This window comes from Eurosta solidaginis, chromosome 1, assembly GCF_040869045.1.
Source record: "Eurosta solidaginis isolate ZX-2024a chromosome 1, ASM4086904v1, whole genome shotgun sequence".
Taxonomy (NCBI): domain Eukaryota; kingdom Metazoa; phylum Arthropoda; class Insecta; order Diptera; family Tephritidae; genus Eurosta; species Eurosta solidaginis.
The window spans coordinates 137,517,925-137,534,483 of NC_090319.1; the positions used below are offsets into that span (position 1 = coordinate 137,517,925).

General features: G+C 38.4%; 1 protein-coding gene across 6 annotated transcripts in view; it reads right to left on the reverse strand.

Moving 5' to 3' along the window:
* Arp1 (Actin-related protein 1) overlaps positions 1 to 16,559 on the reverse strand; it is a 482,639-nt gene that overhangs the window by 40,184 nt on the left and 425,896 nt on the right. Inside the window, exon 7 of one of the 6 annotated variants that reach the window (XM_067759871.1) lies at positions 11,450 to 11,778. The exons of the other annotated variants lie outside the window; for them this stretch is intronic. Within the exon in view, the coding sequence (XP_067615972.1) occupies positions 11,635 to 11,778 (144 nt within the window). The 3' untranslated portion in view covers positions 11,450 to 11,634. Of the gene's footprint in view, positions 1 to 11,449; positions 11,779 to 16,559 lie in introns of those variants that run through there. 6 annotated transcript variants of the gene reach the window in all.

Genomic DNA, 16,559 nt, shown 5'->3' on the forward strand with positions numbered 1-16,559 from the left:
GGCGGGCTACATATGATATAACATTTTATTAGTTGATAACACTTATGTGTAACCGCTTTAACTTAAAGCATGTATGAACCATGATTATGTTGCAAAGAAAAAAAAAAAACATTAAAAACAATGCCTGATTAAATATTTTTAATAAAAGGTAAAATTAAGTAAGGGAAAATTATGTCGGATGTCCGGCATGGGCAGGTGTTGTGGTTATATGTGATTTAGCCACCAGCATTGTCTTATGATGGAAGATGCTTCTAGTTTGTCTCTGGTAGAGATATATGTATTAAAACGTTTGTTTTCTGTGTTGTTTTCGAGGTGATTATTTTCATATTCGCTCTTCTAAAAATGTGATAGATTATCGGTATGTGATCTTTATTTTGTATAAATAAATTCCTGTCAAGCTAAAGGAATGATTCTGTGGGTGTAAATCCATTTCTAACTGTAAGGGAAAAGTATTCTTCGCTTTCATAGAAGGGTGCACTTATCAGTGTGTTATTGTCATTGTTAAGACAGCGTAGTATATGTCTCCTTGTCAAATTTATTATGTGGCAGTCAATTCTCGGTACTTTTGCTGTATTATAGACCTTCGCATTCGAAATGTATTTGGTATAATTACTATATGCTGACCTGTACAAGGAAGTACAGGATCTCAAAATTTTAAGTTCATATATATGTTTTTTTTTGTTGTTTTAGCAATTAAGAAATACCCTTTTTTCTTAAATATACAACATTTTGTGCTATTTTCCTTTTTTTGTTTTAACAGTTTTTGAGCCTTCGTGGCTGCTTAAATGCTAGTAAAAAAAATATTTTTTTTGTTTTTTTTTTCCAATCAAATTTAAAGATTAATCAAAATATTAAAGTAACGTTAATTTACTTTACTTAGCCGATTTTTATGTACAACGTGTTCTTTATTTTTAACTTCATCGAAAATAGTTACGTTAGGTTCGTTAATTTTAGTTATAATAAACTGACCTTGATAAATATTTTCGTGTTTATGATGCGATTCTTTCTGTAAAAGTACTTTATCTCCGGTTTTTACAATTAAAGGTCGTGCCGTTTTATCGTACAGATTTTTACTTTGTAATTTATTTTTATTAGATTTTGTGCCATTTTGTGCGTTTTCTGCATCCTAAACTTAACTTCTTTGGCATAGTTTTCGACGTTATAAATTGGGTCAATTGTTTCTTTTGTCAATTCATTAGGCGAAGTTGCCTTTTTCCCAAAAACTAACTCGAAAGGAGAAAATTGATTGTCGAAAACTGTGCTACTCGTATTGTTGTGTAGGAAAGTAAAATATTTTAAATAAACATCCCAATCAGAAAAAGTATCTTTTAAATATGCACGTAAGTATTCATTAAAAACTCTATGATTACGTTCAATCGTGCCAACAGTTTCGTGATGGCATGCAGTTGAAAAATAATGTTTAATATTTAGAAGTTTAGTTAATTCTTCAAATAATTCATTTTTAAATTCAGTACCTAAATCTGATTTTATGGCATTCATTGTGCCGTATGTTAAAATGAATCCTTCAAAAATTGCTGAAGCGATCGTTTTTGCCGATTTGTCTGGCACAGCGACTGTTACCAGGTATTTAGTCATGTCGCAAATCATGGTAAGTGCGAACTTGTTACCATATTTGGACTCAGGTAGGGGTCCTATTGTGTCAGATAGTAGTATATCAATTGGTTTACAAGGAGTTGGTGTTAAAACAAGTTTTTCTTTTGTTTTAGGTTTAACCTTGTTTAAGAGACAATATTTACAACTTTTGATATATTTCGATATATCACGAGTCATGTTCTTCCAATAAAATTTTGTTCGCAGTTTTGCGTACAGTCTTTTCATTCCACAATGTCCACCAGAAATGGGATCATTATGGTAAATTTTCATTAGCTTTAGTTTTGTATCTTCATCTGTTACTGTCTCCACTGGATCTGTTTGTATAATTTCTAATGATTTTAAAATTTTATTTTCAATATTTTTGAAATTTGTAATAGTATAATGTTCGAACAAAATATCGTTTTTAGGCCATTCAATCTGCTTAATTTTGCGTTTGCCGGCTTCTGATTCAGCCTCGAAAGTAATTTCTCTAAAGTCATTATTTCGTTAACAAGCTCAAAACTAAGTAACTCGACTTTGTTATGTTTAATATGCGCAAAATTTCTTAAATTTGTTGTTTTATTATTTTTATCGTACGTAATTGCAGATCTTATTCGTGGAACTTTTTTCGAAAAATTAAATGAAAATTTGTCGTAGACATGTAAAGTAAGTTGTTTTTCGTCGTTTTTGTCTGTTTTCCTATGTAAATTTTTGTCGTTTGCCTTTTTTGTCATTGCCATTGTCTGTACTGCCAAAATTTGTTTGTTAGCTTCTTTAATCTCATCGATAGTGATGCGCGATAGTGCATCAGCACAAACGTTTGATTTACCCTTTATATATACAATAGTAAAGTTATATTCAGATAGTTCCAGTCTTATTCTTAAAAGTTTTGAAGATGGGTCTTTCATGTTGAATAAGTATACTAGAGGTCTATGGTCTGATTTTACAATGAAATGGGTACCATACACATATGGTCGAAATTGCTTTATTGCGAAATAAATATCTAAAAGTTCCAACTCTATAACTGGTTTTTTCTGCTATGCTTTATAAATTCTTTAGAAGCGAAACAAATTGGTAAATCACTACCTTGCTGTTCCTGACTCAAAATAGCGCCACATCCAGTTGAGGAAGCATCAACGGTAATAATGAATTGTTTAGTAAAATCTGCATACTGAAGTAATTTTGGTGAAAGTAACGCTGCTTTCAAAGATAAAAATGATCTTTCGCACTCAACATCCCATACAAATTCAACTCTTTTTCTGCTTAATCGATTCAGAGGCGCTGCCAGAGACGCAAAATTAGGTATAAACCGTCTGTAATAGTTTGCAAACGCGACGAATCGTCGTACCGCGTCTTTGTCAGTCGGTTTTGTATACTTTTTAATTGCGTTTATTTTGGAGTCGTAAAAAGTTGCATTTATTTGGGTTAAGTTTGAGACTGGAAGACCTACAAGTATCGAAAACTTTTGAAAGATTTTTAATGTGGTGTGCTTCACTACAACCTATGACGATAATATCGTCGACGTATAAAAATGCGACGCTGGGTGGTATACCCGAAAAAGCTATTGTCATCATTCGTGAGAATGAATTTGTTGCTATGTTAAAACCGAATGGAAGCACTTTCCATCTAAATGCGCCGACCAAGGTGCTGAAAGAAGTAATGTCACGTGAGTCAGGATGCAAGAGGATTTGATGAAATCTTGAAAAAAGATCTAATGTGGAAAAATAGTTTGCTCTACCGAGATTGTCTAAAATATCGTCAACTCTAGCTAGTGAAAATGTATCAGCAATGAGTTCTTTGTTTACTGCGCGAAAATTTACGCACATACGATAAGCTTTTTGACGGCTAGTATCTTTCTTTGGGACTACAATCAAAGTACTATTGTAATTCGAATAACTGGGTTCAATCAAATCGTTGTCTAGCAATTTATTTACTTGGCGATTTATTTCTTCACGTTGCGAGTATGGCAATCTATAGTTTTTAACATATACCGGTTCGTTGTCTATCAATCTTAATTTTTGCTCGTAGAAGTTATTTAAAGTCATTTTGTCCGTGTCAAGAGCGAAAATGTTGGCATAATCTATGCAAAGGTCAAGTAATTTACTTGGAGCATGTTGAGGTATTTGATTTTTTAAAATCGAAATTAGTTTTTTCGTACGTTTGTCTTCTGTTTCTGTCTTGTTAATTGTATAGACATTATAATTTGAAAGTTTTTCTGTCCTAATACTTTTTCTTTTCACATACTTTACATTATCCGTGGTGTTTATGACTTTAATTATTGGGTTACTGGAATTACCAATGCAGCTAGCTGTGAAAACACCTTTTTCAATTTCCTGCGAGTCCACGAAAAGTGGCTCGGGTGAATCTCCTAAATCAAAAAGTCTGAATATTTCACATCTTGGCGGAATGATACAACTGTCGCTTTCTGTTCCGTGTAGGATTGGTATCGCAACTTTTTCATTACCTACCCAAAAGGAAATACTATTTCTTTCATAATTAATAATGCATTTGTTAATTTTCAGAAAATCTTTTCCCAGCATGCCATCGGATGGAATATTAAAGTCTTCATTTACTACATGTAAAGTATGTTTATTGGAAAAGTTAGAAAAATTTAAATTTGCTGTAATTTTACCTAAAGTAGAAACTGAATTAGAAGTGACACCGGTAATGTTAATAATGTCGTTCGTATTTAAGGCAATATTTCTGTCTAAACATGATATCTTTATTAAAGAAATGTCCGCTTGAGTGTCTACTAGGAAAGAACAAAATTTTTGTGACTCGTTAAGTTGTAATTCAATGTAATCAGAGTAATTTAAACAATAGATTCCTATTGGTGAGGGATATTCGCTTACTGGCTTAGTTCGTTCTCCCCCAGTGTTCGCTCCTGAGGGGCGCTGGCGTTTAAAGCGCGAACGTTTGCGTTTCGACCTCTACCGTTTGACGATCTTGAATTGTTGCTTCTATTGTTACTATTATTTGTATTTTAATTGGAATTTGTATTTGGACGCGTATTATTATTGTTGTTATTCTGGTATCTATTTCCGTTATAATTCCTATATCTTTGATTATTATTGCTGTTATAGTTGCTGTTGTATGCAAATGAATTATTGTTTCTATAGCCAGTATAGCCGCGGTTTGGGTAAAAGCCTCGATAACCACCACGTGAATTTCTGAATGTGTTGTTACCACGTGATCGAAAAGCTAAAACCTGACGTTCTGTTACTTCGTTATTTTGTTCTACAATTAATTTTTCTACCACGTATTTCGGTCAGTAAATGCCGTTGAGGCTAAAATGGTTTTTACTAAATTGGATTTTGCAATTAAGCGACACACGTTAACAGTTTGTTCGACTGCCATTTAATGAGCTTTCGCTTGAGTGATCGCTTGAATAATAAGAGACCGCTCAAGTGAGTCAGCTAAATCTTCAACTTTTTTGGCAAAATCTGTATAATTGTTTCCGTTGATGTGCAACGCTGCAATTCTCCCTGCTACAACTTTCGAGTTGTCCGGTTTGATCCTATTACGTAGAGCAGTTTTAATTTCGTTGACTGAAGTTACTTGTGTTGGTATTGCTTCACGGGCTTTACCCTCTAATTTTGACTTTAAGAACGCTATAAAAGTATCATTTAAATCTGCAGTATCGAATTGTTCAAGTAATGCGATTTTGTATATAAAAGAATCAAGTGCAAGGGGATCACCACTGTAGTTTTCTCTAATAGAATTAGCACATGTGTTAATAAAAATTCTCTTATCCTCTGGTGTTGCCATGATTTCATCGTTAAGATCTGGAGCTGAATTAGCAGAAGGTGAGGCCACGTTTGTACTATTTGGATCGTTAAGATTTGATTTTAAAGTAGAAGAAGTTAAAGTTAATATTTCACTATTTGAATCGTTAAGATTTGAAACTAAATTAGAAGTTACATTTTTACTGGAAGAATCTTCGCAGCCTGGAAAATCTGTTGACAATGAAAATCTATTTTCTTGGTTTGTGACTTCTTCGGTCGTAGATGAAGCTAAACTTTCGTAGCTTGAGGCTGATTTATCGGAATCGGATTCTGAATCTGAAGTTTTCTGCACTTGCTTACCACTTCTAAGGTTGTACATATGAAATTATCAGAATAGCACAGATAATTCAGTCCAAACTATGAAATTAATGAAGTACTTATTTGAATGTCTGAATTTATATTGAAGCTGAAATATTGAGGAAAAAAAAAAAAAATTTGTAAAACTGAACTGATTTACAGGTGAATAGTCGCTAAAGAAATATTTAACAATTTATTTGAAGAATTGATGAAAACTGCATTATACTTGTATAGAAAAATTTTTAAGAAGTAATTGAATTTAAACTTTGCACAAAAGTATATTGGTATTAATTGGTAAAAATTTCAAATTGTTGTAACTTGTTCAAAAAAACCCATTTATATTCATAGACGCACCGCTTTGTAAAAAAAAAATTCGTATATGTTCACGGACGCACCGCTTTATATAAAAAAATCTCACTTGGCTTTTCACCGAACCACCGTTTATATAAAAAAATTTAATTGGTTTTTAACGGAACCACCGCATATTCAAAAAATTTTAATTGGTTTTTAACGGAACCACCGCATATTTCAAAAAAAAAAAAATTTTAATTGATTTTTTTGTTTCAAACACCGTTTATATCAAAATTCCAAACCTTACACGTTACAAACTGCTTATCAAGTTCAACAGTCTTCGAAAATTTAAAATTGTTGAAAACCGAAGTAGTTAAATGTAGAACGCACCACTTTTAAAAAATCCAAAATGTATATATATATTATAACGCACCGCATAAAAGAAATTTTCCTGTTTTCTATACATACATTTATGTGTTATAAAAAAACGTAGGCAAAAATTTGTTAACTACATATATATATTATACTTATGACTGCTGCTGCTCCAACCGTAAATGCTGCTCCAACCGTAAATGCTGCCGCTGCCGTAAATGCTGCCGTAAACGCTGCCGCTGTCGTCGCCAATGCTGCTGATGTCGAGTTGCTTCTGGCGGTCTTCGCCGGCGCTGCCGCGGCTGGTTTCGATGTTAATGGTGGTGGTGGTGGTGGTTAAAAAAAAAAAATGGCGATGATATGCCGTTGGCTAGTGGCGTGGGTTTATATCCCGTTATGGCATATTATATTATACTATAATTTCCAATTTTTCTCTTCCAATTACTTCCGTTGCATTTAGTATAGTTTTTAGTTAATTTTATTATATTAAAGATTTTGTGTTACCTCTGTTAAATTTAGTCGTAGTATTAGTTTTTTAGTATTAAAGGTTTTCCCATACTTCAATTATACATCTTCACCGCCACTGCCACTTCATACCACCATTCTCGCCCAAAATGTAAAAGAAATGACCGGGATCCAGCCGTCACGGTCGCTATATAAGGTTCATCTTATGAACCTCAGAAAAATGGACGTTCGCTTGCACGTCGCAACGCACTCCACATAAAAACTTCGACACCAAACACAGTATTTTTAATTTAGAATTTTGGTTCTTTTATTTAAGTTTGCAGAATGTTCATTTAATAAATAGTTTTATTTTGCATATATGCACTAGGCTTAGTTTTAAATTAATGGTAACAAAATGTTTTGGTTTAACTTTTCTCGCGCTTGTTGGTGTGTACACTTGAATGCCCGAATTTTAATAATCTGCCAGCCCAATTGCTCTGTGTACAAGTTGTTCCACACCCGTGGGTAGACAACGGGTGTTGCAGCAACGTTACATAATATCAAAACTATAGAAACAATTAGAAAAAAGTTTTTCTAATCGGCGTCGTTTAGCAGTGATTTGGCAAACACTCCGAGTGTATTTCTGCCATGAAAAGCTTCTCAGTGAAAACTTATCTGCCTGGCAGATACCGTTCGAAGTCGGCATTAAACATGTAGGTCCCGTCCCGCCAACTTGTAGGGAAAATTAAAAGTAGCACGCCCCAAATTGAAAGAGATGCTCGACATAAATCGCGCCAAGTATTTATTTATTTTTATTTATTCCTTCAAAGGACAATTTCGGGACATACTTCGAATTTTCACATGGATTAGAACCATCTTAAAATGGGCGCTTTCCAAGGCAGTCGGTTCTATGTACTGGAGCGACTTGGGATTTTTCCAGACCAAGGACTGTCATTTCAGTGTAACCCATTTAATTTGTTGCGTCCCTCCCACATAATGTCATCCTCCCAGCAGCTCCTTGCAGCGGGACTGCTCCATATTCTCTTGCTCCGGGAAGGTATCGAACCCAATCCGGTCCGTCTCCTGACCCCGATCCTGAGAAATGGTTTTGCTGCGTCTGCCGGAAAATAATCTTTTTAGGACGGTCATACTCTTGTCAGTGTGTCTCGTGCAAGAGACGGATGCATCGGACAAGTTGTTCTGGGCTAGATCGGAAAACCCGACGTCCTCGTAACTTTTATAAATCGTTTGTGGCTCCTTGCTGTTCACGCCCAAGGGCGTCCCGTAGTCTACGGCTTAGCCCACAGAAAAGAGCGCGAGAGCGGAAATGGAGGCGGCCTCGCGTTTATCATACACCACTCAGTGCAATATAATATATTTGATCCCGACATCGGCCGCAGGGACAGTGTTTTAGAACGTCAAGGCTTATCTGTCCGGTCAGGCGATGCAAACCTAGAAATCATCAACATCTACATCCCTCCTACCACCTGTTGCCCCAGTGGATACCGCCCTAATATCAGCGCCTTACTCACTGGCAATAATCGCATTATCTTAGGCGATTTCAATGCCCATAACGATCTATGGCATTCAAACTTGCAGGCAGACAGTAGGGGTGAGATGTTGGCGGATCAAATAGAAGAAACGACGTTCTGCACAATAAACGGAGACGCACCCACACGTATGGCAGGAAGCTGTTCGCCGGATATATCAGTCGTGAGCGCAGGACTCGTAAATCGCGTAAACTGCCAGCCGAAGGTAACATTGGCATCCGACCACCTGCCTATACTTATTTCGCTCGAGCATACCGCCCACTTCATCGTCACAGAAAACGCACTTTCATAAATTTTAAGAGGAAAGTGGGATGAATACAAATCCTTTACAGACAACCGCTTTGCTGCCCTCCCTATCCCGCCTGATGCTCGCCAAGGGGAGCGTGCTTTCCGCAAGGTCATTGAATCCGCCGCGGCTCGCTTTATTCCCCCCGGTAGAGTTCCCTAAATTCGGCCGCACTTTCCGGCGGAGGCCCCGACAATATGTAATGCCGACAATATGTAATGCCGACAATATGTAATGCATTCTACGGTCGACAAAGTTAGACGGAGGGCCTACAGACACGCGCATAAACATAAATTAAGCGCGTCTCCAATTACCATCACCGCCAAAGAGGTTGAGGATGCCATCGGTCATGCTAAACCATCCAAAGCAGTGGGCCCAGACGACATAGCCATGCCGATGCTTAAAAGCGTAGGGAAAGAGGGTTTAAAATATTTAGCACATGTCTTCAACCTGTCTCTTTCCACCTTTGTCATTCCCGAAAAATGGCCAAGGTGGTCTCGCTACTAAAGCCTGGGAAACCAGCGAACATAGGAGAGTCATATCGCCCGATATCTCTCCTATCGCCAGTAGCCAAGACGTTTGAAGCCATTTTTTCCCCTACTTCAAATTTGCAGCTAGTCTGTCATCAGCATGGCTTTAGAAAACTTCATGGCACCACCACCGCGCTAAATGCCATTAGCACCCAGATAAATTGCGGTTTAAATAAAACCCCCACCATAGAACAGTACTCGTTGCGCTAGACCTATCAAAAGCTTTTGGTACGGTCAACTATGGCACGTTACTGCAAGACCTGGAAGGGTCTACCCTTCCCCCATGTCTTAAAAGGTGGACTGCAAATTATCTGGGTGGTCGGCAGGCAGCGGTGCAATTTAGAAACGAAACATCAAAACCAAAAAGAATTAAACAAGGGGTGCCACAGGGTGGTGTCCTATCCCCACGTTTGTTTAACTTCTACATATCAAAGCTGCCTTCGCCACCAGGACGAGTTACTATCGTTTCCTACGCCGATGACTGCACAATAATGGCCACTGGCGCAGGCCCACAGATCGATGAGCTTTACAGCAGAATAAACGGCTACCTCCCTGACCTCTCCAGTTTTTTCGCCTCGCGAAACCTGGCATTATCACCGCCTAAATCCTCCGCGACCTTATTTACGACATGGATGTTCAAAATGGTTCGATGGCACTACGCTACCGACTCTCCTACACCCATAAATCTTGGGTGTGACGTTTGATCAGGATCTACATTTTGGTGAGCATGCAGCCGCAATTCTACCGAAAATCCAGAGCCGTAATAAAATCTTCAAATCTCTTGCTGGAAGTACTTGGGGAAAAGACAAAGAAACGCCAATTACCACTTACAAAGCAATTGGCCAGCCGATTGCATGCTACGCGTCCCCTATATGGTCGCCAAGCCTAAAAACTACTCACTGGAAGAAGCTACAGGCCTGCAAAAATACTGCTCTCAGAACCGCCACGGGCTGTCTTCTTATGTCCCCAGAACACCATCTATATAGTGAGGCGAGAAAACTCCCCATCAGGGAGAGAAATGAGATGCTAACCAAACAGTTCCTGTTGAATACCCAGAAACCAGGGCATCCCAACACACATCTGATTGATGAGCCAACACCGCCCAGGGGCTTAAGGAGTCATCTCCGTAAACATTATGAGGAAATACGGCACCTGAGAACTCAGCTGCATGAAGCCAAAAAACACAAGCAAGTCCTCAGTGAACTCCACAAACAGGCGTCGGACCTTTATGCCAGGAATTGCCCGGTGAATCTAGTACTCAAAGAACTATACCCAAAACTTGCGGAAGAGGAACGCGCACTCCCCAGGGAAACGCGAGTCACTCTAGCTCAACTTCGATCTGGATACTGTAACAGGTTAAACTCTTACCAATCCAGAATCAACCCCGACACACAAAATGTGTTCCCTGCTTGAAATGTGTCCCCACTTGACACCAACCATCTCTTTAATTGTAATGTGGAACCAACGCCTCTACCACCCTTCGCATTATGGTCCACCCCTGTTGAAAAAGCAAGTTTCCTTGGACTCCCGTTAGAGAATATTGATGACAATTTGTGATCGGTCGCACCTATTGGATGGGGCGAAGCACTGCTACAACAACAACAACATCTTAAAATATGAGTGGATATTTCCATTGCACATGATAAATGATAAAATCGTATTGCAAGCAACGTGTAGTATTTCGTTCACTGGTTCCGAGAACGAAATAGTCCTAGTAAGACAACTAGATCTAAGTTGAAAATTTGTACACTAGTTCGAAACTTGTGCAGAACTAGTTCTAAAGTGGAAATTTGTATCCACTAAATAAAAGGTAATGAAGCGCGGACAATTTCCACCAACTTCGCCAGTTGAAAGCACGGAAAAGAGGTAGAGAGCGAATTTGTAGCGCACCAGTTTTGAACTAGAGATTTTCCCTACCGGGACGGCCATAACCGTTTAGACGGTTAATCTTTAATTAAGATCAAGATTTGAGTTTTAGGAACCACCCTTATGTAGATGTATTGAGATTTGTACTTAATTACACAAACTCGGGTGTACGCGTACAGTTCTAAAAAGTTTACTGATGGTTAACCTTTCTGAGCTTATCCATTTTTTCAAATCCAGCTGTTTGTTTGGTAACAAAAAAGGAGAGGAGAATATCCGTATAGTTATTTTTGTGAGTTAACTATTAGCTTTTGAACCTGTGAGTCTTGTAAAGTTTGAGCGTTGCCAAATGGCAAGAAAGCCATAAAGCTTATCGCAAACAATCAATGTTAATTATTGCATTTTCTCAAATTTGAGAACCGCTTGGAAGACATAATATTTCGGAAAAGTTAAATGCCCTCGGGACATTTTGGTTTTATTGGTAATATTGTTTATTCATTTTTTTTAATATAATTGAATTAAATTAGTTTTCACAGTAATTGTTTAGATAATTTATTTTTTCTAATGAAAACCAATTTCCTTCAAGTTCAAGACCTTAGCAATGAATTTGATCATTTGATTTTTTAAAAAGTTTTTCTATGTACTGCTCGCTGTCCTTCTTCTTCATATTCACGTTTAGAAATCCACATTTTCTTGAAGGTATCCAGAGATGCTAAAATTGAGCCACCCATCCATGTAGAGTACAGTCGTTCTTGAGGCGCAGCAATCTGTTGGATAAGACAAATATAATAAGTAAAATCAAAATATACTTTTCCTTTCAAAATTTATTTTTGTTAACTTGAGTGATACATTTTTTTTGTTTTGAAATTCATAAAAGCTTTATCTAAAATTATTGTTACTTATGAAATAACATAAAGAAAAATAAGGAGGAATAGAAACTAGATTTAAGTTGTTTTACAATAAACCATTTAAAAATAAATACAGTTTATAATCCAAGATCCCAGAGCCAGCAGACGTTGTGTCTTTTCTTATTAACAAAATGTATCGCAAATGGCAGTGTTAGTGTGTATTATGAAGGTTTCAATACCCGCTAGTTTGTGGCGGGACTAGTGTATCGGTAATCAAGGTCAACAGCTACAAAATCTAGTTTTTCGAAAATATCTCAGAAGTAATCGCACAAGTAGAAAAGATGCACGCTCAAAGCAAGCATCAATAAATCAAAAAAAGCAATAAACGAGCAAAAGAAACCCACAAAAAAGATCAAACGACTAAAATTACTGACTGCCTCTGCTAACCACACAATTTGATCGGTGAGAACCATGATTCAATCACAAGAGGTTTGCTCGACAGACACATTTTTTGACAATTGCAGCCATTTTGCTCCCAAAACCGAATTGACATACGTTAACTGTGTTGTTTCTTTGCGAATTTTCCAAAAATATTAGTAGTAGAAATATAATGCAATCAGTTTACAAATACCCGATAAGTACTTAACTGTATAATTCTTAGAACATTTATTTTAATTTTATGATGAATTTATTAACTATGCCATGATCTATTAGTGTGGCTGAACATAGGTTTTATGAAAAGTACGGACACTAAGGAATCGCACACTTTCGTAAACCTATGAACATACGAAACCTAAACCAATTCAAAATTCATCGTTCAACGTCAAAACTTCGACTAGTAAATCGATTAAAGTATAAATGTCATTAGTAAATAATAGAGCTGCCATAACGAAATTTACTCATTGGGCATGTTAACTTATTCAGGTAAAAGTCTAGAACAGGAGTCTACTGCTAATACGCGTCCAAAAATATCGAGAGAGAGGTGACCTCGACAACAATAATCCTAAGGCGGAAAAGAAAAGTTGTATCTCTGTCCGGAGATATTTGCAGTTGAAGTTGACAATTTTCCTGTGGTTGTTGTAATTTTTTTGTGCACTGAAAAAGAGTTTGTGTACCAAGGGATTTTGCATGCATTTAATTGTGATCCCACCTCATTGATGGACCGGCCAGGGTAATTTTTTATAAGCTCCGCTGGAGCCCGCCATCGCAACCCGGGGTCATTTTTCGGTTTTTCGTCAATATATTTTGAACGAGCTAAAATTTTTACTTCCGCCTTGGAATTATTGTTATCGAGGTCAATACGCGTCTTTTGACAATTCTCTCGACATTTTTGGGCACGTATTAAAAGTCGACCTTCTGTTCTATTAATTCCGTATGTTTGGAACATTCGTCTCCATTTAAGAATTTGGAGACTCGGTTTATATTTGGAATATTATGCATATTCGAACCTCGTGAGGTAGTATCAAATGAAGGTATTCCGAATATTCTAAATTAACGGTTTATCCGGAACGCTTCCATGAATACTTAACGGAAAAGAGCTTTCCGAAATTTCAGAATAAAAAGGTGAATACTCACTGAGTAGCAGGACCGCGCAAAAGCTTAACTCTTCTGTCAAAGTCAAGGTAGGAATATAAAGTTCTAAGACAATAAGCCATTTTCTTTTATTTTTGTTTTTGTCAGTTCATGGCGGCTACGGAGTAGCGTATCACCCCATGTCGGCTGCCTGTTCAAAATCATGCTATCTCAAAATCTTTTTCAAAAATTTCCCAATTCAGGATTTGTCAGAAAACCGCGCTATATTAGAGTTAGATTGAAGAACGCTTCATCTCAGAATGCATTCATTAACTCCCTCTTATGACAAAATGCATTGAACTTATGCTCATGTAGGGAGTTTTGGAAACTAATTTTGAGATAGTGCATTTTTGAATAAAATTCTAACGTACGATATTCTTCAAACAATTTCTGAAAGAATGACCAAACCAACATAACTATCAATTCACGAAATATTTAGTAGAAAATGAATTATTTCCCCAAAAACTTTTGGCATTTACAAATTTATTATCACTACTAATATACTACCAAAGATACTTGTCTACTACAACTTCACTGAAGGGGATTGAATTATTCCCCGTTTTTTTTACTTCCTAAAAGCAACCCGTCCAGATTTTTCAATTTGGGAGTGTCAAAGATCTGCCGTCATTGAAGAATAAACCTCTAGTAATTGAATCATGGGTGAGAACCCTCAACCACGCAGACTCGAACTGTCACTCCCCCTCGCAAATAGATCTCGTCTTGGGCAGTGACCCAAAGTCCAAGTCATCCAAAAGGGCTTTGAGAAACTTTCCCTTCATCTTCTAGCGCAGAAAACCATTTTTGGATGGATTCTGAGCGGTAGAGCCTCTGTAATTGTAAACTCTTTCTGCATGCAAGTGTCAGAAGTGACGAACGAAGATCTTAACTCTCTATTGCGAAAATTCTGGGAATTGGAGGAAGTTCCCACCAAACCCTAAATAACCCCAGAAGACGAGTTTTGCGAGAATTTCTATGCAGCCACAACCTCACGCGATGATAACGGTCGTTACATCGTCAGGCTGCCGTTTAAACCCAGCTTCCCAGAGTCAATATCACTATCCCACTCTCGGTCTTCAGCTGTAAGCCTGTTTCTTGGAATGCAGATAAGCTTGCAGAAGAAAGGGGAGCTAAAGACTCAATATGATAGTGTCCTAGAAGAATACCGCACCCACGATCATATGGAGGAAACCGGCTCCTATGAAAAATTTGACGGAGGAAAATATCTCTCATTTTATCTACCTCATCACGCAGTTGTCAAACCCGAGAAAAAGACATCAAAGGTGCGGGTCGTGTTTAACGCCTCAAAGAAGTCGGCATCTGGGCATGCGCTTAACGACGTTCTTTATACCGGCCCTACCGTCCAACCCGATCTGATGCTTTTGAGTCTCAAATGGCGTACATACCAGTTTGTTTTCAACGGAGACATAGAAAAAATGTACCGCCAAATTCTCATGCACGAGGACGACAGAGACTACCAGCGGATCGTCTTTCGGTCATCTCCACGTGATCCCATAAAGGACTACCGGCTTAAAACAGTCACCTTTGGCGAAAACTGTGCCCCCTACCTCGCCATACGCACAATTCACCAACTAGCCAAATATGTGGAAGAAACCTTCCCGAAAGCCACACCTCTCTTGACGAAAGAAACATATTTAGATGACATTCTCTCTGGCAGCTATGAAATTCTCTCGGCTGAAAAATCTCTCTCACAAGTCATCCAAGTGTTAGCGTCAGCAGGATTTCCATTACGGAAAATAACGGCCAATCACCCCAGTAATATAAAAAACATTAAAGAAGAGGACTTGCTAGACACCCATCTCTTGGAATTCGAGAAAGCAAGCAACACCAAAACTCTCGGCATACAGTGGAACGCCCTGACCGACACGTTTTCGTACACAGTGGACTCAATACCCCTCTCGTCCACTAGTACAAAGCGAAAAATTCTCTCCTCGGTCGCAAAACTTTTTGCCCCCACAGGGTGGCTTACGCCGATAATGATTCAGATTTTACTCCAAGAGTTATGGATAGACGGAACCGGCTGGGCCGAACCAGTGAAGCCCCTCCGCTTCATTAAATGGACGCAGTTCGCAAAAAATGTACCAAACATCTCAGATATAAAGATACCTCGATGGGTTGACTACATCCCGAACCAGCAGGTTGAACTGCATGGTTTCTGCGATGCGTCAGAAAAGGCATATTCCGCCACTATATATCTGCGAACAACCCACGGTGCCACAATGCCGTCCCATCTTCTGGTCGCTAAAGGCAAGGTTTCCCCTCTTCGCACTACCAGTCTTCCAAGATGAGAACTATGGGCAGCTCTACTCCTTGCACGACTAATCGCCATCTTACAGTCCCATCTCGAACTCTCTATTAAAAACCTTTACATGTGGTCTGACTCGGAAATTGTTTTAGCATGGCTCGAAAAGCCTCCCCACGCTTGGAAAACCTTCGTATCCAATCGAACAGCTAAAATTATGGACCTCGTCGGAAGGGCCTCCTGGAAGCATGTAGGCAGACGCGACAATCCAGCTGATATGGGCACAAGAGGATGGAAACCCATGGACTTGGCAAATTCTTCGCTGTGGTGGAATGGCCCTGCGTGGCTGACCCAGCCCCCCGAAACCTGGCCAAAACCAACTACCCGCAGATTCAACCCGCCGGAAATGCGCCGAGTCGAAGCTCTACTCGCCACGGAAGATGAGCCGGATCTTCTCGACCGATTCTCCTCTTTTTCTCGCGCCCTCAGGGTCATGGAATATGCCTTTAGGTTCATTAAAAATCTCAAGGACCGAATTCGAGGTATCAAACCCGCTTACACCCCCTCTCTGTCTCATGAGGATCTCAGAAAAACAAAAAATTAACTTGTGACGCTAACGCATACCCGATATTTTCCTCGCGAAAGGGCATGCTTGGAAAATGCTAAATCAATTGATAAAAGAAGCTCTCTGCTAACCCTAAACCCATACCTCGATGAGAACGGGCTACTCAGGGTTCATGGGCGATTAGCTCATTCGACGTTGACGTACAACGAAAAACATCCCGTTATTATCCCATAAAAATCTAGATTAGCTGTCCTCTATATACAGTACCTCCATGAACTTCTTCCTCACACCGAAATACGTCTC